This window comes from Pyrus communis, chromosome 2, assembly GCF_963583255.1.
Source record: "Pyrus communis chromosome 2, drPyrComm1.1, whole genome shotgun sequence".
NCBI classification, from domain to species: Eukaryota; Viridiplantae; Streptophyta; class Magnoliopsida; order Rosales; family Rosaceae; genus Pyrus; species Pyrus communis.
This window is the reverse complement of record NC_084804.1, coordinates 12,781,908-12,805,829: the sequence shown is the minus strand read 5'-3', so window position 1 is coordinate 12,805,829 and position 23,922 is coordinate 12,781,908. Positions and strand designations below refer to the sequence as shown.

At 37.5% G+C, this 23,922-nt stretch overlaps 3 protein-coding genes, 1 non-coding gene and 2 pseudogenes across 4 annotated transcripts; 4 read left to right on the top strand and 2 right to left on the bottom strand.

Annotated features, from left to right (window-relative positions):
- The first annotated feature begins 210 nt into the window (after positions 1 to 210).
- Positions 211 to 295, top strand: TRNAM-CAU (transfer RNA methionine (anticodon CAU)). The gene is given in 2 exon segments: positions 211 to 248; positions 260 to 295. It is a non-coding gene; the product is annotated as a tRNA-Met (tRNA).
- A 181-nt stretch (positions 296 to 476) lies between these two features.
- LOC137724495 (guanine nucleotide-binding protein-like NSN1) lies at positions 477 to 6,296 on the top strand. Its single transcript, XM_068463238.1, has 9 exons — positions 477 to 591; positions 775 to 1,016; positions 3,657 to 3,765; positions 3,878 to 4,051; positions 4,162 to 4,379; positions 4,542 to 4,806; positions 4,982 to 5,161; positions 5,270 to 5,481; positions 5,699 to 6,296. Exons 1-9 carry the CDS (start codon positions 573 to 575, stop codon positions 6,077 to 6,079), a joined length of 1,800 nt encoding a protein of 599 aa, XP_068319339.1. The 5' UTR covers positions 477 to 572; the 3' UTR covers positions 6,080 to 6,296.
- Positions 6,297 to 6,363: 67 nt separating this feature from the next.
- LOC137724496 (uncharacterized protein At4g13200, chloroplastic-like) lies at positions 6,364 to 7,915 on the bottom strand. The gene is made up of 3 exons (XM_068463239.1): positions 7,604 to 7,915; positions 7,201 to 7,355; positions 6,364 to 6,840 (listed from the first exon to the last, which is right to left on the bottom strand). Exons 1-3 carry the CDS (start codon positions 7,818 to 7,820, stop codon positions 6,604 to 6,606), a joined length of 609 nt encoding a protein of 202 aa, XP_068319340.1. The 5' UTR covers positions 7,821 to 7,915; the 3' UTR covers positions 6,364 to 6,603.
- Positions 7,916 to 9,277: 1,362 nt separating this feature from the next.
- LOC137724497 (DEAD-box ATP-dependent RNA helicase 51-like) lies at positions 9,278 to 14,028 on the top strand (annotated as a pseudogene).
- Positions 14,029 to 18,175: 4,147 nt separating this feature from the next.
- LOC137724448 (putative vesicle-associated membrane protein 726) lies at positions 18,176 to 21,394 on the top strand. The gene is made up of 5 exons (XM_068463190.1): positions 18,176 to 18,527; positions 19,606 to 19,747; positions 19,842 to 19,962; positions 20,779 to 20,841; positions 21,062 to 21,394. Exons 1-5 carry the CDS (start codon positions 18,338 to 18,340, stop codon positions 21,203 to 21,205), a joined length of 660 nt encoding a protein of 219 aa, XP_068319291.1. The 5' UTR covers positions 18,176 to 18,337; the 3' UTR covers positions 21,206 to 21,394.
- A 146-nt stretch (positions 21,395 to 21,540) lies between these two features.
- Positions 21,541 to 23,868, bottom strand: LOC137724449 (pantoate--beta-alanine ligase-like; annotated as a pseudogene).
- Positions 23,869 to 23,922: the final 54 nt, after the last annotated feature.

Here is a 23,922-nt window from a genome sequence, read left to right as displayed (position 1 = left end):
ATGGGCAATCTAATTTGGTATCGAATTAGCCATCTACGAAATTTGAACCTAAGAGACCTCTCAATTACAAGTGAAGAGGAATACTACTAAATCATTGAGTGGCTCTTTTTAACCTACGTTAAAATTAGCGTCTTATCCATTTCAAATGAGATCCTTTGTTAAAATGAGGCCAAGAGTTATATTTCATAAAAACCAAAGTTTGACAACATCGGGGTGGTGGCGCAGTTGGCTAGCGCGTAGGTCTCATAGCTTCTGAGTGATCCTGAGGTCGAGAGTTCGAGCCTCTCTCACCCCAAATTATTTTTATGCTTTCAGTTATTCTAGTTGGGCCTAGACCCGGTCCAACTCTGGGCTCCACACTCAGTTAGAAAATCTTTCGGGTCGGCCCAAAGTCTCCAACAACTCCACTGCGACCCAAATTAGATAAACCCTAAACCGCATCAGGGCTCCGTCTTCTTTCACTTTCCGCCTAAACCCTAAACCGATTCAGGGCCTCGCTCTCTCTCTCTCTCTCTCTCTCCTCTCCTTTCTCTCTCTACACCCTCTATATTTCATTTGAAGGACACCCAACGATGGTGAAGAAAAGCAAAAGTAAGCCTCTTAATTTCACTACAAATCTCTCATTTTTGTTAAATTTTGTATTTTTTTTTTTTTTGGATTAATCGGAATTTGAATAGAGTAAGCCGCAATTTTATTATTTTTGTTAATTTTTTTGATAAATTTGTTTTGTATTTGTTTTCTGGAATTAATTGGAATTGGATTAATTGGTTGCAGAGAGCAAGAGTAAGAGAGTGACGTTGAGGAAGAAGTACAAGGTGATAAGGAAGGTGAAGGAGCACCACAAAAAGAAGGCCAAGGACGCCAAGAAGCTCGGCTTCAAGAACAAGAAGGTCGAGAAGGACCCGGGTATCCCTAATGACTGGCCCTTCAAGGAGCAGGAGCTCAAGGCTCTCGAAGTCCGTCGGGCTAAATATATCGAAGAAGAAGAGCAAAAGAAGGCTGCCCGCAAAGAAAGGGTACGGCTTTAGTTTATTTGTCAAGCGTTACCCATGTTTTCTGTTTTTGTGATTGATTGTTGTTTGAATTATTTTGAGTTATGATTTACGAATTAGAGTTTCTCGAGTTTTTGAGCAGTTGGATGTGAAATATAATTTCTCCCTTTTAGACCATCTCTAATGGTGACCTAAAACCTAAAAATATTTAGCCCAAAAAATTTAGATTTTAGCCCAGAAACAGCTTTTCTACTCCAACCCTTCTGGCTTAAAATTTTAGCCCCAGATTATCAAAGAATGAATTAAATTTTTTTTTTTTAAATTAACTTTTTTTTAAAAAAAATTTATGTTGACTATTCTAAATTAATTTTATGAACATTTTAACCTAAAAATATTTAAATTCCGATAAATTTTGAAAAATCACTAAATCAATATATGAAAATCAAGATAAACCACATAAACTTAATACCAACGACATTTAATAAACCACATATACTTAAAAAATAAAAAAGACAATTAATAAACCACATAAACTTAAAAAATAAAAAAAAAACAATTAATAAACTACATAAACTTAATACAATCGAAAACTCATAGACTACATAAACTTAATAATGATATTCACCATCTTGACTTGGTGATGGACTTGGGTGATAGTCTTGAGATGAATCATCATCTTGAAATATACTCCTTGTGGCATTCCTTCGTAAAATTTCCTTTTGCTTACCACGTAAGTATCTCTTCCTCTCTGGAGTGTATTTGTCGAGGTTCTCCATTATCAAATTAGTTTCGTACCTTTCTTGCTCCCTATCCCCTTGTTCCTTCATGGCCAAAAGCATTTGGGCCGATTCTTCTTGCCGACGGCACTGGATTTCGTTCATTATTGCCATTTCGCTAGCAAATTGTGCACGTGTCGGATCTTGGGACTTCCTTTTTCTCTTTGCTTCCTTTTGCTTATCTCTACCCGGGGGCCTTGCAAAAGAAGAAGTTGGGGTCATTTGTTCGACACCTTCATTGTCGGTAAAATTCACACCTTCATTGACATTATTTGGGGGTGGGGCTTCATTATGAAATAATCTTCCACATTGTTGGTTCGCATCAGTTCCCCATCTCGGACAATCCTTGAGGATGTTCAAAGCATGATGCAACTTAAAAGCTTGATTTTTTGGTGTAGTTCTTGTCTTGTAAATTGCCATTGCTTTGTCACCCTATGCAACAAATACATAAAAATAATTAGTTGCAAAATACTATTATGTACATTATGAAATAATCTTCCACATTGTTGGTTCGCATCAGTTCCCCACCTCGGACAATCCTTGAGGATGTTCCAAGCATGATGCAACTTAAAAGCTTGATTTTTTGGTGTAGTTCTTGTCTTGTAAATTGTCATTGCTTTGTCACCCTATGCAACAAATACATAAAAATAATTAGTTGCAAAATACTATTATGTACATGACAACTAAAATATCAACAAATAAACTCACAATTTCTGAGGCGCCCCTTCCACTAGGCATGTCAACCATGGCTCTCTCCAAGCTTCCTTTCCACAAAGTGCACGCTTTGTTGATAATCTTCCACCGATCATAAACACCACCAACTTCCCTTCGACCGGCGTTGGAGTTTTCATGGAACTTATCAACGATTTTACCCCATAAAACCTTTCTATTTTGATTGGTGCCGACGGCACCATCTTCACTAATCGAAATCCATGTCAAACATAAAGCAATATCTTCGTCGAAGGTCCAATTACGACCTCTAACATGCTCTTTTGCCATCTTGAAAATTCTAGAAATGAGAATAAATGGTATAAAGAAAAATTAGAAGAATTGTAGGAGAAAAGTGAGTTTTGTGTGGATGTTAATACATAGGTATTTATAGAGTTTTTGGTTGAATTTTAAGTTAAATAATTTTTTTAAATTATTCTAGCCGTTGGATTTAAATTTGGACCGTTAGATCTTTTTTTTTACCGTTATATTTAATTATATTTGATCTAAGCCGTTGGATTCAATAAATACATAAATATAAAACTAAAAAAAAAAAAAATTGAACCTGGACCGTTGGATTAACCAACGACCCAGTTAAATGCACCGTTAGATATAAAAAGTAGCCGTTGGGCTACCTTTTGGAATGATTGCTGAGGGAACAGCCCACGTGGGGCTGTCCGCTGGAGCAGAAGCGCCTGGCGCGTGCGGCGCGTGGGCGAGTGGCGGAAAGGAAACTGGGCTTCACAGCCCGTGTTTCACTCACAACAGGTAGGGCCCATAATGACTTTTGGCCTAAAAACGGGCTGGTATTTGGCCTTCTTTTAAGTTTTGGGTTTTAGGTTTTATTTAGCACATGGGTTGGAGTGGGTTTTGGGGGGGAAAAAAGGGGAATTTTAGGTTATAAGCCATTGTTGGAGATGGTCTTACTGATGCAACTGACATTCAGCTTGGCATTTGAATTTGGGTTTAAAGTTTATAGCATATGATGCAATGATTGCTGAGAATCAATGAGTATACTTTTTCGATAAAGTACCCTTGTTTGTGCATTTGAAGTTTCGATGTTCGAGTTCTGATATAGATGCTGCAATGATGCAATGATTTAGATGCAATCACTTCCGTGAGTTTAGTGCACACTTTTAGCCGTATCTTATTGGTAAGAAAACTCTTTATTCTGATTCAGGCTAAGAAGAGGAAGATGGGGATTTTAGAGGATGAAGATGTCCCCAGTTCAGAGGAAGTGGCAGAAGAAAAGAGTATTGATGATTCCACTGGATTCGGGAATAATAGGGGTATTTTGTTACTTGGTGTTTTATAGAATGTGTTATTGTGGATGGTTCAGCTTGAATATCACCTACCTTTTCTATCCTTAATTGTTCTTAAAACGATTTTCTCTCTGTACAGATAGCTCAGATAGGGCTTTCTACAAGGAGTTGGTTAAAGTTATTGAAGCCTCAGATGTCATTTTGGAAGTCCTTGATGCTCGAGATCCCCTGGGTACTCGATGTATTGATATGGAAAAGATGGTGATGAAATCGGGCCCTAACAAGCATCTCGTCTTACTTCTGAACAAAATTGGTAATACATTTCATGCTCTCCAGTATCTTAAAACATTGATATGCACTTTCATTTATTTTCTTGTTTCTAAACGTTAACCTTTAATATCTGTGATGGTTCTTGGATCTCAGATCTTGTCCCGCGAGAAGCTGCTGAGAAATGGCTGACTTATCTTAGGGAAGAGTTACCAGCTGTTGCCTTTAAGTGCAACACCCAAGAGCAAAGGTCAAACTTAGGGTGGAAATCATCTTCAAAGAAATCAAAACCAAGCAGCCTTCTCCAGACAAGCGACTGCCTGGGAGCTGAAACTCTTCTAAAATTGTTGAAGAACTATTCCAGAAGTCATGAGGTACTTGTATCATCTGTTTTAGGAAGCAATGCCATAATGTCACACACACAGAGGCATATTTTATTTATCCCTCTAAAATTAGGGTTTTCATTGCTGGAATATGAGTAAGTTTGAATAATTTCATCACTTTCCGGTGTAAATGTGAGCTTTTGGCTTTCACAGATCAAGAAATCAATTACTGTGGGTGTTATCGGCCTTCCTAATGTTGGAAAGAGTAGTCTGATTAATAGTTTGAAGAGAAGCCGTGTTGTAAATGTTGGTTCTACTCCAGGATTAACAAGATCACTGCAAGAAGTTCAGTTGGATAATAATGTCAAATTGCTGGACTGCCCTGGTGTTGTAATGCTTAGATCTAAAGAGAGTGATGCCTCTATGGCACTTCGAAACTGCAAAAGAATTGAGAAATTAGAGGATCCAATTGCTCCAGGTATTTACCCATTCTCTGATTCCTCATTTAACCCTCGTAATCTGCTTGACTACCCTAATCATGCATTGGTCTAACATGGAATGATTAGTTGGTCCTAGTGTATATGAAACTTACTTGTATTGCAATCCTTCTTGAATTTAGTTGAGATTTACTCACTTTACCCTTTGTTGAACAGTAAAGGAAATTTTGAAGCTTTGCCCAGAAAGACTTTTGGTGACTCTATACAAGCTCCCAAGTTTCGATTCGGTTGATGACTTTCTGCATAAGGTGGCTACAGTTAGGGGTAAGCTAAAAAAGGGTGGTGTTGTTGATATTGGTGCTGCCGCAAGAATTGTGCTGCACGACTGGAACGAGGGTACGCATTGACCTTTTTTCATTCGACAAGAACTCTGAAATTTTTTTTGTAAAGAAGGTAAATGCTGAAAAAGTTGATAATTGATGCTAAACGTTCAATGTGTTTCAGGTAAAATTCCGTACTACACTATGCCCCCAGTTAGGAATCAAGATCATCCTTCAGAGGCAAACATTGTTTCGCAGCTGGGTAAGGCGTTTAACATTGATGAAGTATACAATGCAGAATCTTCATTCATCGGAAGCCTCAAGTCTGTTAGTGATTTCCATCCTGTCGAAGTTCCTCCCAGTTGCCCGCTCAATTTTGATGAAGATATTGAAGAGGTTTGTGATCTGTGCTAACCATATCACTTATGACTGCTTTTCTGTTATTCAGTTTTTCTGTAGCCAAACTATTGTACATTGAATAGTCTGTGCATGCTGTTTACAGACACGTTCAATAGTCTTCTAGGAAACCGACTGATTCACATTTGATTTTTAAAATCTAGTGGACAATTATCAAATTCTGAATGTAGTTTGATTTTGCATTATCACGCACCAGGTTGATACGGCAGAAGGACCATCAAGTCATGGTGATGGAAGTCCTGAAGATATGGTTGACGGTGACGATGACCAGTCCATGGCATGTGAAGAAGATGATGCTGGCAAACCCAAGGAAAAGAAAGCTACTAGAACTATCAGGCAAAATGAGAAATTGTATACAGCTGAAGGTATTCTCAATCCTAAGCTAAATAAAGCAGAGAGGAAGAAAAAGAAAAAGGCCAAGTCAGCTGCTGCCTCAGTCGACGCTATGGACGCTGACGGTGACTATGACTTTAAAGTGGATTACAAGAACAAGGGATCCGCTATGGATGTTAGGGATGGTCAACTTATAGGAAAGGTTCCGATGTCTGGTACTGGGTTTGATGAACCGAAGGAATAGTCGGGACGGTCAAATATAACTGTAGCATCAAAGGCAGTTGAAGATGCACACCAATTTCAGTCTTGAGCTAGCCTTTTTTTTGTTCCTTTAAAGAGAAATTATTTATGAATACTACTGGTTTTCAGATTTTTGTACGGGCAGTATTTATATCTGCCTAACAATATAAAAGCTTGATTACTTATCTGCATATTTAACCTGGATTCAGCTTGCACGCTCTACAAACAATAACAAAACCTTATCCCACTAAAGATCGTGACTTTCACAGTCACCGTCACTGAAACGAGTTGAATCTGAAATGCGATTGAGATCAAGTCTTACCAAAATCAGATTACAATTTCCCAACGGACGACGTATAAGTAGCTAGCATCAGCATGTGCATTTGCAATCCAAGTTTAAGCCCCTTCTCTAAGGACTACAATAACTTATTATCGAAGTTATAACGAGTGATCTACACCAGATTAAAAACCAACTGTATTGGCTGGAAGGTGTAAGATATGCTAATACAGGAAGATGGATCTCAATCATCAATCGTCACCCAGATCTTGTTCGTCCTTAGTTGTTGAGGGAGCTGGTTCAGACAATGAGGATTGATTCACAGGAGTGACCACAGTCGTGGTGGTTGTCGAAGATACTGCTGTAACGCCGTTGGTGGTTGTGACTGGTGTTATGGATTCTGTAGTTGATGTCACAATTCCTTGTGCCTCCACGGCCTCGCGTGCTGCTTTCTCTTTGGCCTTTTTGGCTCTTTCCAGTACATCTTCCTGTGTATAATTGATAAATTAGCACAGCGACTAATATCCATTATGCTCAATGCAGACTATGTAGTTGTTTTGATTCAATCCCTCACATCACTAGCAATATACAGTTCAACCCAAATCGAGAACCAGCAAGAGAACTTTGTACCGTCCCACGCTATTCACTATAATATGGTGTTGTCTATGCACAATGATCTGCCTTAAACTGAAGTGATTTAGAAATTATCTAAAACAAATTTCACTTTTAGCTTCAATCCATGAATTCTGGAAATGTTGACAGCAAATTTGTAAAGCAGAAAGTTCACAAGGAGGAAGAATTCATCAATGAACTGAACCCTAATAATGCTAACAACTTGAAGTGCTCACCTGAAACTCCTCTACAAGCTTCTGCTGCTCAGCTTGTAGCCTACCAATCGTGCTCAAAAACTCGCCTACGCCCGACTCAATGCGGTCGTTTATAGCTTCAGCTAGAGCTTTCCCCAAGAAAAAGGCATCCAGAACACTCCTGTTATCGCCCTCACCTGCAACATTCAGTTCCTCAAATCTTTGCAAATTCCAATCCAAAATTTACATTTATCCGAAAGAAAGAAAGAAAAAAAAAAAAAAAAAAAAAAAAACTGAGATTTCTGGAGAAGGGTACCCAAAGGTTTGTTCTTTCTTAAATTTAGATAAAAACCCAATTCATACAAATCAACAATTTCCACATCAAGATTCATTCAACAAACACCAAGGAATTTACAAATTGAAGATACAGAGGTAAGAACAATACCAAATCCGGGCCCACCAGGATTTGCACTGCAGTCCAATCTGCTTCTCTGAGACCCAATTCTTCCATAAAGTCCAACGCTTTTAAGCTTCAAATCTGTATGAACACTTGCAGAGCTTGAAGACGACGCAGAGAAAAAGCTGCTGCTTCTGGGTTTAGAAAGCAGGGAAGAAAGTGCTTGCGGGGAAGCAGAAGCAGAAGTTAAAACCCCACTAATCATTTTTTCACTTCAGATTCTCAGAATCTGTCACTTACTCGGTGTTTCTCGCCTTTTCTTGTCGGCTCAACAGAACAAAAATCTTCAGGTTTTGCCGTCTACAGTTGGGTTCGGGTCGGGTTTTCTGTTTGTGTTAATGACGTGGGCCTAAGCTTACACACACGTATGTCGAATGTTCCGGTCCACCCGAACCATGCGTGGTCCATATAAACAAGTGCAGTCTATGCTAAATTAGTGCACCTTGTCCCACACATCTCGCTATCAAAACTTAAGATCTTGAATTTCATGGTGATTTGATTTGACAACACTACAAGCTCAAGGTCATCTGTTTGTGGGATTTTTTGTGTTATAGTATTTGCTATGGTCAGTCGTGCTTTCACACTTTTTGATTGAAAAGATGTATAGATCAACGATTTGTAAGTGCATGAATTGAGATTAAAAGTTAGGTTTTGCCAATTTGGTTGTAACATAGCATAATTTGTCACCTGGACCGTTGATGTGTATCGCACAGAAAAATCCACTTAAAAAACTTATTCCTTGTAGAATTCTCATTGTGTTTTGGAGAAGTGTAAGCATATAATCAATTGATATCGTTTGACATTTTACTCAATAACGTTATAAGATAAGTGATTCTATTACTCTATCGACAACCCAATTTCTCTTGCCACCTATATTTCACTTTTCAGTTTCTTTGGACACTCTAATATCTTTGGAAACAAACCAAACCCAACTTTTGAAAAAACTATGATTTCATTTTGCAGGCTATACGTTTTTTTGAATACAACGTTATATTTAAACCAAGATGTAAGAAATTTAGAGAAAAACATAAGTTGATTCTAAATGAGTTCAATCAAAGAGTCAGAACCAAACCAATCTATTCATCTTCAATCACTTTTCTTATGAGCAAGTAACAAATATTATAAATCGTTAAGGTAACTGTTATTGGTACTCCAAAAATCTCATTATACACTCTTTACGAGTATATTTTTCTTTCTAATTATAGAAAATTTGAAGTGCCAAATGAGATTTTTGGAGTGATAATGACAATTCTCTATGTTAATAAGAGCATGATGGCATTTGTTATGTGACGATTGATTATCAAAGTTGACTGTCTCAACATTTGCTTGCATTTGATGATCGGTTGTATGAAAGAAAAATTACAATTCAACACGTTTTTAAACCTTTCCCATCATTTTTCTTAGTACATGGTTATTTTCGTTTAATTTATTTATTCTGATGACGAGAATTAAAGAAGAAAGTTTTTTAAAAAGAGAGTTTTAACAAAATACTCCCGATACTAAATAATAGTCACTACACCTTTATTTGTCATTTTTTATTAAAAAAACTAAATTTTTTTTTAAACTTTTTGTAAGTTTTCGTATTTAAAAGTCACCTCCCTAATTTAATTGAGTTGGCTTGGCCCTCACTCAATCATAGTCAAAACCCCAGACTTCCCCGTGGATGGTAGTCAGAAGCCTAAACCTCCGCTTGCTAGTACAATCCAGACCGGAAACCCTAAATTGCCAAATTCTATAGAACCAGTGGCCATGGAAGGCGCAATGCTTGCTCGGAGGAACAACCGGAAGAGAAAGAGAGCGAAGAAACTGTCGGAATCGACTGGTACGATTGAAGAATCAGAGCCTCAAAACCGTAAGGAGGACCAAGAAGAAGAAGACAAAGGGGAAGATGAGAAGACGAAGAGAATGAAGGTAGAGGAAACAGCGGGAAAAGAGGAAAACGAAGGCGTAGAAGCAGCGAAGGAGGAGAAGAAGACGAAGGTTAAGAGAGGTGGAGGGTCTGGGATTATGACCACAGAGTCTTTTGGATCACTGAATTTGTCTTCCAACACTTTTAAGGCCGTTCAAGATATGAAATTTCAGCACATGACTCAGGTAAAGAGTTAAATTCCGGGGTCGAATTCAATGATTTTATTAGCTCCTTATTCATTCATGGATTGACATTGCCATGCTTCTAATATCAAGGCTTTTTTGGGGTAGAATTTGTGTAACTTAGTGTATATTTTTCGGGTGAAATTGGCTTAACGCAATTTACAAGTAAATTCAACTGCTGCAGATTCAAGCCAGAACAATCCCACCACTATTGATCGGAAAAGATATACTGGGAGCTGCAAGGACAGGATCTGAGAAAACTTTTGCTTTTCTAGTACCAGCTGTGGAGTTGCTATATCACACAAAGTTTACTCCTCGTAATGGAACCGCTGTTGTTGTCATTTGCCCTACACGGGAACTTGCGATTCAGGTGAAACAAACCCCGGAACATTCTTTCTTTGTTATTGGTTTGATATGTTACAGGGGTCGGTCTTATTTCACTGGCTCCAATTGAAGATCATTTTTTTATGCCTGTTACATATCTAGGTTGAACATAAAGGCCTGCCTGTATTTGAGTGATAATTCCATTCTGCAGAGCAGTTTTGTAAAATTGGCTTGTTAATGGAGTTCCTCTATATTAGCGGGCTGAAATATGGCTTGGTATTCATATTTGCATGATATGAAAGTTAACATGCTCAATAATTTAAGAAATTCACTTCTTAGAAAGAAGTCCGAAAACGGAAATGTTTATGTAAAATTTTATGCTTCACAAAACCAAAGAAATTGTGCTTTATTAGTCGATGTGCTGTCGCATTATGAGTTTTACGATAAATCATCTTGATTCTTCCCTGAATATTTTCATCTCAATAATTCAGACCCACGCTGTGGCAGAGCACCTCCTCAAGTATCACTCACAGACTGTCGACTTGGTTATTGGTGGTGCAAATCGGAGAAGAGAAGCAGAAATTCTTGTAAAAGGAGTAAATCTATTGGTTGCAACCCCTGGCCGACTTGTTGACCATCTCCAGAATACCAAGGGATTTCTATATAAGAACTTGAAGGTTCCTCACATCTCTTCTATGGAAATATTGTTGTAGTCTATCAAATAATATTGTTGTAGTCTATCAAAATTATTTGTATCTGGTTATTTTGTAAAGTGGGGCTAATTTCTGCCGATGGATTTCTCATTGAAAGATGATTCTACGCACGATTTCCTTAACTCTCTAATATTCTGCAGCGGTTAATATTCCCTTTACTGAAAACTTGTTAGTAGTTTCTGACCCTTTTCTCAATTTTGGTTGTTATGATAGATATAAAATTTAGCCTCTTGGTCTGGTTGGACTAAACATGTTTTATTGAGATGTAAGTTTGCATCCCGACATCATAACAATTGACCATCCCTGGTTTCATTGTTCTATTGGACTTGCAGTGCCTTGTCATTGATGAAACCGACAGGATTTTGGAAGATAATTTTGAAGAAGAAATGCGACAGATTATCAGACGTCTACCCCAGGTACACTATACGATTCGGCATTCTAACTAGCGTTACAAATACTCAACACTGAACAATAGATGCATCCAGCTTGCAACATATTCTTATTTTCTTTTGTTAGATAGAGATAAGAATGTAGTGAAGTGTGTATGATTATATTCAGCATTCAGCTTTGATGCGTTATTTTTGTTGTTTTAGTTGCAATTCAAAATGGATTTTACATGGTTATTCCCTTGACTTATTAAGTAGCTATTGAATGTGCAGGAAAGGCAGACAGCTTTATTTTCAGCAACCCAAACCAAGAAGGTTTGTGCATTATATTCATGTCCTTATCTTATAATAGTCAATCTTTTGCTTTCTGCATTGTGTTTATCTATTTTAGCACGAATTAGTAGGCTGCACATCGACCAGTTGTTCAGTTATTTTTCTTGCACTGAGTTTACTCATGTGTGCGCGCCCATATGCTACATGAATTGCTTTGTTCTGATAATACTTTTCTTGTTAAACCTGTAGGTTGAAAATCTTGCTAGATTGTCACTGAAAGATCCTTTTTTGATTGATGTGGATGAAGGGAGGACTAAGGTAGGAATCCAGATGGTTTCATGTATTCTTTTAGTAATTTACTTGTGTTAATATCTGTCATGCATTTAAATCTACTTATATGTATTTAATACATTCTTTGTTTATTTTGATATAGCTCTAAATCTTTAAAGTCTAACAAGATTATGTGCACTGTAGGTCACTAATGAAGGGCTAAAACAAGGCTATGTTATTGTGCCCAGCGATAAGAGATTTATTCTCTTCTTGTAACAAGATTATATACTTTTCTGAAGACCACTCGTTCTAAGAAAGTGATTGTCTTCTTCTCTTCTTGTAACTCAGTTAAATTCCACTCTGAACTTCTTAAATACATTAATGTGGAGTGCTTTGATATCCATGGAAAGCAAAAGCAACAGAAGAGGACAAAAACTTTCTTTGACTTTTGCAAAGCAGAGAAAGGAATCTTACTTTGTACTGATGTTGCTGCTCGTGGGCTGGATATTCCTGCCGTGGTATGTTTCCTTCAATTGTTATGTCTTGTTTGAACTTCATGCTATGCCAATAAGATTCTGCTCTGTCACATTACCAATACTGCAACAAACAGTTGTTCACGGTAAATCTTATTCTTCTTTTTTCGTTTGCTTGTAGGACTTGATTGTGCGGTTTGATCCTCCGGATGATCCCAAGGTGCCCAAATTTTCTCTACTAATGTATTTCAATTAATTTTTGTATCGAGTAATTTTTCTTTATCCATTATTAATTCAGGATAAGAATCCAATTTCCAATTGGAGTTGATATCCCAATTAACCACGGTTTAATATGCTTGGTAATCAGGTTCTAGGACTAGATTTTCTAACATGCCTTTCTTGTGGCTGTTTAAAGAGCTTTGCTGGTTTATAAGCATAAGTAAGCAAAGAGAGAATTCAGACTTCCACTCTTAAGATGGTGAATGGGAATACCATCCAGAGAGAGGAGTGAGAGGAACTCAAGGAGTTAAAGTGACATAATATCGAAGGGCAAAGTGTCTGAAAGATAAGAAAAGATATACGGGTGTTTCCATATTTCTTGTTCTTTATGGCTCATCGAGTCTTAAATCTAGAGGCTTGATAAGATAATTGGTTGTACCCATTATCGATATTGTGAAGATTTGTGTTTGTGGTTTGTGGACATAGGCATATAAGCAAACCACTATAGTTCATGTTCTTTGTTTTCTTCCGTATTTTCTTGGGCTTTCTGAGTTCATTTGTTTTACCCATTTGTAAAAGATTTCACAACAATGGGATATCTTTGTGCAGGAATATATCCACCGTGTTGGTCGAACAGCTCGAGGAGAAGGTGGAACAGGAAAGGCATTCCTTTTCCTCATTCCTGAAGAGATGCAGTTTATTCGCTATTTGATGGTATGGTTAGTCAAGAATAAGAAACGAATGGAAGCAGCCAAATCTAAAAAAAAATGCCATGCTTTTCAGAAGGGTGTCTGTTTAAAGCAAGCTTGATTGAATATATGGCCTTAAGCTTTTATTTAGGTTGTTACGCTTTGGTGCTTGTTCTCCATTTCAATTGCTTATGTTATTATGTGTTCAGGATGAAAAAGTCCCCGTTGAAGAACATAAATACAAGGAGAGTATGCTGAAAAATGCGCAGTCGCAACTGGTAATGTTCTGTTGTTCAATCGTAATCTACTACCATACAACAACTGTTTCCAAGGAACCTTATGTGTTGCTCTGTTTGATGCAGGTGGAGATGGTTCAGCGCAACGATTATCTCCGCAAATCAGCAAAAGAAGCATATAAATCTTATCTATTAGCCTATGATTCACACTCTATGAAGGACATCTTTAACGTCCACCGACTTGATCTGCAGGTACTCAACTTTTTCTTTCTTGATTGATGTTGCAGAGGAAATTAATATTTATCTTTTCATCTGAATTAATTGGCAAAGAGACCCTAACTGGAATTGGACTGTGTGCAGGCGGTTGCAGCTTCATTTTGCTTTCTGAGTCCCCCCAAGATGAATCTGAACTTAAACAGCAATGCTTCGTTCAGGAAGAAGATGGGCAAAGTACGAGGAAATCGAAATGGATTCAGCATGAGCAGTCCCTACGGAAGGCAAAAAGGCGGAGATGAAATTCGACAATTTGTAAGACATAAGGGAGTCTTGAGCCAAAAGAAAGAATCCACATTAACTTGTGTAAAAAGTGATCAAATGGTTAAGATATGGAAAAGTGATTTCTGCCCTCTTTTACCTTAATTTTGTTGATTGATTCTCCTCATAGTGTTGTAGGCCAAAAGCAGAGTGCCATAGAATATTCCCTTTACCTTCCAAGAAACAATCTGATGAATTATATGCATTCGATACCTTCAAATTTATTTGATACATATAAATTACTAACAATCTCTAATTCGAATAAATTTTTCATAAGGAATATAGATATGATGATTACGACGAAATTAAACAATTCCAATTGTTTGTATCGTAAAAACACGTCCCATCATAATAAAAGGAAAATTAATGAAAAAAGTTTGAAAATTTTGAGTTTTAACGATAAAGACAAAATAAAGGGTAAAGTGAATAGTACCAGTTTGACTTTTTAGTGTAAAAATGCGATTTTTCGTTAAAATGAACAGTACCGCGAACTTTTCGTTAAAACTTCCCATAATAAATGAATAAATGGCACAACCATGCGATGAAATACACGTATTATTCTTGCAATATAGTATCAAAAAGTAGGCAACAAAATTCGTACTTCTTAAAAAATATTATAATTCTTACTTTTAAAAAAATATTATGAATAAATAAATTCATAATCTCATTGATAAACATGTTCAATACTAAAGTATTCCCTAGCGTTTAGCGTACATAATATTGTTGGTTTTTTTTATTTTTAAAATTACGAGTCCAATGCGATTTTATTAGCTCCTGACTTATGGGATGCATCTCTGATGTTTGTGTGCACTATATCAATAGGCGAGCAACGAAGGGCAAGGGGTGGAAGTGGAACAAGGCTATTATATTGTGCTTAGTGAGAAGAAATTTATTCTCTTATATTATCTTCTGATGGTGAATCAAAACTTCTTCGACACGGTGTCACATCAATTGTTCAGTTTTTAAGACATCTTTTAACTACAACATAAAACACCAATATTGTAATACCTACAAAATATGATTGTTTTGACATATGTTTTCGCCCAATTAATTTTGTTTAAATCAATCCATGATCCGCGTATCTCATCACCATATGGTACTTTATGTATATTTCTTCCCACATGCACTATTGTTGTTACTGCAATTTAAATTTCTCCATCAAATCGGTTGGATTTTGTTTCTAAACTGAAATTCTCTGGGTGTTGTAATCCGCAACTCTAGTGGAGGATTTATTGGGGCTGCCTCATTTAATTTCTAGGAGGTGTTCTCTCCTGCTCAAATCGAAGTGTTGGTGGTTAGAGTTGGCTTGATCGAAAGGGGTTTACAAAATATAGTTTTTGAGAGCGATTCAGTTCAGATTGTTTCCACATTGAATGATTCTTCTACTAATTTGTTGACTATTGGACTTATCATAGAAGATGTCAAGCTCTTTATGGAAATGATTGTTGAAGTTTCTATTGTCTATGTTCGCCGTGATGCCAACTTTGTAGCCCATAGAATTGCTAGGTTTGCTCTTCATTCGGAGAGTAATTGTACTTGGTTTGGCAATCCTCCTTTGTTTATCTGTGATCTTCTGGAGGAGGACCTCTTCTTTTCTTATATTGTTTAGCTTGGCATTGGAAAGAAATATATCGTCTTTTTATAAAAAAATAAAAATAAAAAATCTCTCAATTGCAAAGTGTCCTTGGCATTGGATATAAGTACAGGCGGTTGCAGCTTCATTTTGTTTTTATAGGGCCCTCAAGGTGAATTTGACCGCAAAGTGTCCTTGGCATCGGACAAGGTGACGGCAATGCATCAAAGTTGTTCAGGGAAAAGGAAGATACGCATATTAGGAATTAATTTGATTTTTCGTTGATGTTTGGTTGAGTTAAACACAGCATTTCAATCAGATTCTTCTAATTGACAATAATAGTAAGCATTACTATCATAGGAACAACAAAAACCACTAAAAATAAAAGAAAATCACAAAACCCATGAAATTGAAAAGCTGCAGAACCCATGAAATTGAAAATAAAATTTGCAAAACCCTTGAATTGAAATTGAAAAGAAAATCTATAGAACATGAGAGAAATTACCATGAGACTAACCTTGCAAAGGAAGTCGTGGGTCGAGACTCGAAACAACAAGAGGAAGTCGCGGGTCGCGGGTAACGGGGATGAGAGACTGAGAGTGAAACGGCGACACTTGCAAATTGGTGAGATGTGAGAGACTGACTGACTGAGAGTGAGACGGGTCGCTAGAAAGGAAAAAGACAAAGACTGATTGAGTTGAGAGAGGGTGTGTGGAGCGGTGGAGTCTGGGAACTAGGAAGGAAAGGAGGGTCCAGAGGGCAGAGGCTAACAGAGGGATCAATGTTTAGGATTAGGGTTATAATACAAACGTAGCAACGCAATTCAGACTGAAGAGAGGAAGAACAAACGACGTTGTTTCAAGTAAAAAGCATTAATTTATAATTAATTATAAAACAACGTAGTTTTGACAACACTTCAGTTCGGTTCGTTTTCCAAACCCCATAAACCGAATTGAACCAACTAGAATCGGTTTGATTCAGTTTTTTTCAACCTCGGTTCAATTTTCGGTCTAGTTTTTTTCGATTTTTTATTTTTCGAACCCACCCCTATTGAAATCACCAAGTAAACTTTGTTTAATTCTTGTATTTACAACTCATTACCACGAAGTATGAGTGCATGTCATTACCATGAAGGTGAAGGCGTTGGATTATTGAGGCAATGAAATAGCATTCATCAAGTCTATCCAAACAAAATTTAAAGAGCAGTGCTACAATTACCATCACATGTCGGTTTTATAGAAAGATAGTAAAAATGATCGTACAAATAGATAATAACAATAATATATTTCAAAACGAAAAAATAAAAATGGCAGTAAACTACGTACGGAAATTTCAATCCTTGACAATGATATATAGATAAATATAATTTTATTTCCCTATTTATAATTGGTTGGCGGATTTGTCACGCAACAATTAGATGTCAGATTGAATAGCTGCAAAATGTAATGTTTTTGTCAAGTACGAGCGAGACCGGACGAACTTTGTCTACTCATTTTTATCTGGCTTTGCCCAAATTCTTGAAGATCCAGGAACCAATACACACTTATCTAATATATTTTAACATTATCCACTTGAAACAAACGAAAACAAGAGCTCCAACATATCGAGCCACGCATCTAGTAATGCTAGAGCGAAAATTCACAATTCATCTTAATTTTTAGCTGTCAGATCGAACAAATCAAGAAGATTAAAGGACATAATTAATAAAAATGTGTGAAAAATAAAAGTATCTAGATAACACGCACTTAAAAATTATTGTTTTTCTCATTATGCGAATATAAACGGATAAAATTGGGATTATCATCCGGAGATAATTTTACCTTTTTTTTTTAAGTGGATGTTATTGAAGCTATAAACTTTGTCAAGATCCCAAATTAAACGAATGAGTTTTAACGAAAAGCTCTCGGTATTGTTCACTTTAACGAAAAATCATATTTTTACTCTAAAAAATCCATCCTGATACTATTCACTTTTAGCACATTTTTGTCATTTTCGTTAAAACTCAAAGTTTTCAAGCTATTTTCATTAGTTTTTTCTTTTAAACAATGCATGGAACATGTTCTGGTAGTTTTAATTGGATTATTTAGGGTTGGGAATTAAAATATGGTCATGAAATTGGTTTGTGCTGATATTAATGAATAATTGGCGGCAACTTTCAGGTTTCACTTGAGGAAATTAGTTCTTAGGTCATATGTTTCCATTGAAATACAGCATGGTTGGTGGAACACATTTCAACTTCAAAATAATATTTTTTGAAGAGAAATTGTTATCAACACTTTAAATTTTAATTTTGTATTCTAAATTTTTTAATATTTAAAAATAAAAATATATTGGTGAAGAGTACAAAATAAAATTTTCAAAATATCAATAACATGCTTTATATTAATATGCAATGTAACAACTTGTTTTCGAATAATCGTAGTGACGTCGGTGCACAAAGAATATCTCCGTTCTTCAATTTGCTCTAATCTAAAAAGAAAATAATAATTAAAGTCCAAAAAAAATTAGAAAAAAGAAAAACACGTATAGGATGAGGTCCTTTGATTTGAACGAGTTTTCAAAATTCTGGTTTCTAGAGGGAGGGGCTCTGCGCGTCTTCTTGACTTTTGTAGGAAAAGAGCATTCAAATGTTTCCAAAAAATTCAAAATCCGACAGCAGTTCAGAGACTGCGTGGCATTTTCGTTATTTCCAGTCAAGTTGGAGGGTAGCTTAACAAACTCACAACGAAGACCCCCTCGCTACCGTACCTAGCTTCTCATCTAAGCAAAACTCTCTCTCCTCTCTCTATCTCTCTCTCTCATCACGATAAAACCACCGCGACTTTGGTTCTCTCTCTCTCTCTCCAACCAAAAAACCCTCAAACCCTCGGCTGCCTCTCTCTCATCCGCAACCGGAATCTTCACTTCCTGTCTCATAGGGTAGGCTTCGGGGATCGAATCCATGGGGCAGCAATCGTTGATCTACAGCTTCGTGGCGCGCGGCACGGTGATCCTCGCAGAGTACACGGAATTCACTGGAAACTTCACCAGCATAGCTTCCCAGTGCCTCCAGAAACTTCCGGCCACCAACAACAAGTTCACCTACAACTGCGACGGCCACACCTTCAACTACCTCGTCGATAATGGCTTCAGTAATTCCTCTTTCTCTCTCTCTCTCGTCAGATCTCCTCAGATTGATTTTTTTAGTTTCCGGTCCGATCCGCGTATTGATCGTGGATTTGATGTGCCGATTTTGCTCGATTTGGATTTCCTTCGTGGTTTCTATGCTATTTTTGGAAAATCGTTTATTATTAGTTCGATTGGCATAGATTTTCTCTTTGAGGCCGTCGGATAAGATTCGTATAGATTCTCAAACTCGTAATTTCTTTTCTTGTGCGTTTTTCTCGGATTTTGTTAGGCTGTTTGGTAGGTGAGAAAATGTTTGTGAATAATGATAAAAGAGTCAAGTTTGTGCGGTGAAAAGGATTGATATGAGTGTTGAATAGGGATACGAGAGGAAAAATTAAATTCACGATCGAAGTTTTTAATTGGGTTTTGAATTTTCTGGATTCAGTTAGTAAATACTATTGTATCCGAATTATGTTAGTTCTAGATTTCTTGAGCCGAATGAGCATGGCTTTGTGTCTCCTCTGATTTCGTAAAGCTTATTCACTTGTGCATTCCAATGGCTTTGGAACTGTTTTTTGTTATCAGATTTAACCAACGAAAAAACTCTCAGCTTAAATAAGTTGAATGAGTAAGATATTTTAGCTTCTAGTTTTCGTAATTACTAGATTAAGCTTTAGGAAATATGGCAAGAAGTCGTTAATGTCAAATCTGAATTAATGTTTTATTGCTATGTATGTTTCTACCAAGTTTTTCAACATTACCGAAACAGAATAGGTTAAAGGAGTTGAACAGGAATGATCTCACTTTAAGGAGCCTCTGGAAACGTAGTGCCACCATACGCCACCGTGAACAGCTCTTATTAATTGATCTGTCAAAATCGGTTCTCTTACATTAAGGCATGCACTAGAACCTTGAGTTTCTGAAGTTTAAAGAAAACAGCCGCGTAAAATTACTTTTCAGTCGAAAAACATTTCAGTTTTAATTATGCATAGTTGGATGATGGGATTTTTTTTATTCGTGTTTGTTTCACTTTATTCTTTTGAATTTTGATACATTTCTGTCTGTAAGAGTTGAACTAACTTTACCCCTTCGATGCTACAGCATATTGTGTAGTTGCAGTTGAGGCTGTTGGTCGACAAGTTCCTATTGCCTTCCTTGAGCGAATCAAGGAGGATTTTACCGGTAGATATGGTGGGGGAAAAGCTGCAACAGCAGTTGCAAATAGCCTAAACAAGGAATTTGGGTACTGTTGTTTTATCTTTTCCATTTATTGAATTGAATGTGGTTGACCTTTCCTATGATGTCTTCTAATCTCGCAAATTTTGGTGCCAATATAGGTCCAAACTGAAGGAGCACATGCAATACTGTGTGGATCATCCCGAGGAGATCAGCAAGCTATCAAAAGTGAAAGCACAAGTCTCAGAAGTCAAAGGAGTTATGATGGAAAATATTGAAAAGGTGAGGCCTGGTGATTTGTTTAGATCTAGAAAACCAATTGTCTTTGTTTAGTTTGATATCTAATTCTTGTGGTCAGGTTTTTAGCTGGAACTGATAATTTTGAAACCTGGCAATTGCTTACACGACCTTTTAACCTAATCCGAAATGACACGAAATAATGGGTTTTGGGTCAACACGTTAACTAATCGGGTCGTTATGGGGTCACACATTAAGAGCTTGTTAAGAACGGGTTCTTAACAGGTTTACCCGCGGGTAACCTGTCTCAACCCGATAAAAAAAGTTAGTTTGATGATTTTAAACTACTAGAAAACCTTTCTACAATAGCCATAGTATTTTTCTCACATAGTGAGATTAAAAAAATTCCAAACCAGTTTAAAAATACATAAACTATAAATTTAAATTTAACCGTTGATTGTCATTACGAGTGTTTATATATATGTATGTATGTATGTATGTATTACATTTTTCATGCTTCTACAGTAATTAAAAAAACCTTACTACAACAATTGCCACAGGATTTGATTTCACATAAGTGAGATTACATCCTTACCGTTGGATTATTTGATCTGACTTACGTTTTTCATTTGATCATGTATTGATATAAAATATAATTTCTTTAACGGGTTGGATCATATTAATTGGTTGATTTCGGGTCGGGTAATATTACCCATTTTAACTACACAACCGTTAAGATATCGGATATGTCACGAACACGGAAACCACGACACGAATGCTAGGTCTAATTTTTTGTAATAATTATTTCGAGATTGGTATCAAAGTGGTGCGAGATTATTTGATTGATTATGTTCATTGCAGGTTCTTGATCGTGGGGAGAAAATTGAACTTCTGGTTGATAAAACAGAGAACCTCCGCTCACAGGTCAGCAATTGATGCCATTTTGTTTTACCCTGCAATAGCCAATTCAATTACATATATTGAAATTGAACCGTATGTTGTTGGCTTTTCATTAGTATCAGTAAACCCTTAATCACTGTAGGCTTGGTGTAATTATATTTGTCTTTTTGCAGCTTGAGCGTTCGGATTTTGTGTAGTTAATTTTCTTATGTATGCTGTGTTACTGATTGGTTTGGCGATGCAGGCACAAGATTTTAGGCAGCAGGGAACCCAGATGAGGAGGAAGATGTGGTTGCAGAACATGAAGATCAAGCTGATAGTTTTGGGAATCTTAATCGCTTTGATTCTCATCATCGTTCTATCCGTCTGCAATGGCTTCAAATGCTGATGTGTCTGTAGACTCTTATCGGGCACAGGATGGAGTTTGTTCGTCGCGCTTATTTCTGGTCTACGTATATTTATTCTTGGTTGCACATCCTACTTTCTGCTATAATTTGTATTGCCAGACTGTTTGTATAGCTTGTATTCGTGATTTTTTTCTATAATAGGCTCTGTCGGATGTGTGAATCGTTCTTGATTCCTTTTGCTCCATGGAACTTATGTTGTAGAACTTGCGACTGATTCTAGATTTGGTATTCAACGGTTGAAAAGTGTCGAATGTGCATCTTATCGCCTTTGCAAGAACCGTAAAACCGCCCAAATAACGTGAAGCGAAAAAATTCACGGGAAATGAAACGTGAGGGAAATGTGCTTTTCGCTTTCATTTGAGAATCGAAAACATGAGGGAAAACGTCCCTTAAGATTAATGTATGAAAATGGCTTTTGCCAAACGGAAAAACAAGTCCAACCTTTTCGACATTCTTCTATGTATGTTGTATGTACCATGAAGTACGAAGTAGGAAGACAATGATTCATTTGTTGATCTCCATGTTGTGTATCAGTCTGACTTTCCCGAACCAGGCAGCAACACACAACACAACCGAACGTCTGATCTCTTCTACTGACTCCAAGCTTTCTTGGTCGACAATCTACCGGCAAAATTCACAAACAATTACAACATTTCGAGTGAAATCTTCGTCAAGTTTTCTGACATAATAGCTTACAAGGTACTTGTCCCTCGTCTCCCAGAAAGGTGGAAGAAATTAATCAAAGCTATCTTGAACAAGTATCAAGCAATTGTTCCATCTTAAAAGCCAACGTTGTAAAACAAGTTAGTTCTGCGATGCTCACCTCAGCCTAATCGACTCTTCCACCGGCTTCACAAATCGCTTCGACGACCAAGTCTCTCAACTCTTTACAATTAATTTGTCCCCTTTCTGCAGAAGATTTAGCTTTTGACAATGACTTGCTTATAGAAAGTGCCTGTATATCACCAAAAAGAACATATTAATAATTGAACAGAAGACACACTGCATGAGCAAAAACGCCGCAGAACTCAGAAGTTCTACATTGGCAAATAGCAAGATAGGCTTAAATGCAGTAGCAAACCTTTCCCCGTTCTTCAGGTGAGAGGCGCACATTGCGTGAACTCATTGCCAGGCCGTCATTTTCACGCACTATTTCAGAACCTATCACTCTCGTAGAAAAATCAAGATCTCGAACCTGTACAAATTCAAAGAGACCGATAATCCATAAGCAGCTTCCTACAAATGTAGCTAACATCACATCATCAGAATACATCATGTCTAAAACTACTGCAGCAATTAGGTTTGAAATGGCCAAATGAAATAAATCAAACAAAGTTTTTGAAACCGGTTTTAACCCAAACCCGAAATTTATGCTCTGCAACAATTTTCAATTCAATGAACACAACATTGCCAATCTATTTTTCGTTCCTCAAAAAATGAGCACACCAAACATTCTTGCATTGACAAAGCACATTAAATCAAAGACCAAAATCGGGTTCAAACAACAAATTCTCACACCCAACATTTTGGCATTCCTTGTATGAACTCCGTTAAATCTACCCTCCCATGTGCCGCACAAGTGACATTTCGCACAGTTGACACGTCCTCGAATTCCAACAGTAAACAGAATGCAACCAACAAAGACAAAAATTCGATGCAATTGAAAATGTAGGGACAACACAAGAGGTCTAAATCACGTTTTGGCCACCACTTTTCCGACAAAATCTTCCGAAGTCTTACAATTTCATGCTCCAATTCATGAACTTCTAGAGGCTTATGGCGCCGCGAAAATGCCACGAAAAGAGATTTCATCACACATTTTGAAAGAAATTCGCAAAACCGATTAAAAATCAATCCAACAAGAACTTACCATCCGCTGAATAATCCGCCATTGCTGATAATCCTTCTTCCCAAACACCGCAACATCCGGCTCCACAATGTTTAACAGCTTGCTCACCACCGTCGCCACCCCTCTGAAAAACACCGGCCTGCTCCGCCCGCACATCCCCTTTTCCAACCTCTCCACCCTCACCTACGTCTCGTGCCCCGCCCCCTTCTCCTCCAGGCAGGACACCGTTTCACCGCAACATCCGGCTCGCACGTGCCCCATTACTCGCTGGTGCTTTTGCGTCCGTGTTAGTTCCATAGTCGTATAGGTTGTGGGGGTTAAAAACGACGTCGACGCCGCCGGGAATTTGGGTGAGCTTCCGGATGTCGCCGTGGAAATCGGACGGGTATGTGGAGAGGTCTTCGGAGGGGGAGACTGACCCGGGTTCACGTAGATCGAGACGGCGAGGACGTCGGCGTGGGTGCGAGCTTCTCGGATGAGGGACACGTGTCTGTCGTGGAGGTAGCCCATTGTGGGTACTAGTCCGACGGTCTTGCCTTGGGATCTCATGGCGCGTGACCACCTCCGCATCTGGTCCTTGTCTCTGATTATCTGTGGCTCTCCGGCCGCCATTGGAAGCTGGGATGTTGGTGTTTCGAGAAGGAGGGAGAGAGATAGCTTGGTGGAATTGGCGAAGGCAAATAGCAAAATTCAAGTGAGGAAGAAACTGCTTTCAATTTTTGTCTATTTGATCAAATAAACGTTGGATTAAAGGGGAGTATGAAATTTTATTTTTGACACGACTAATTACCTCCAAGTTGTTGCTAAGACAATCTCCTTCTATTTTTTATAACTCTAATTCAAATTCTC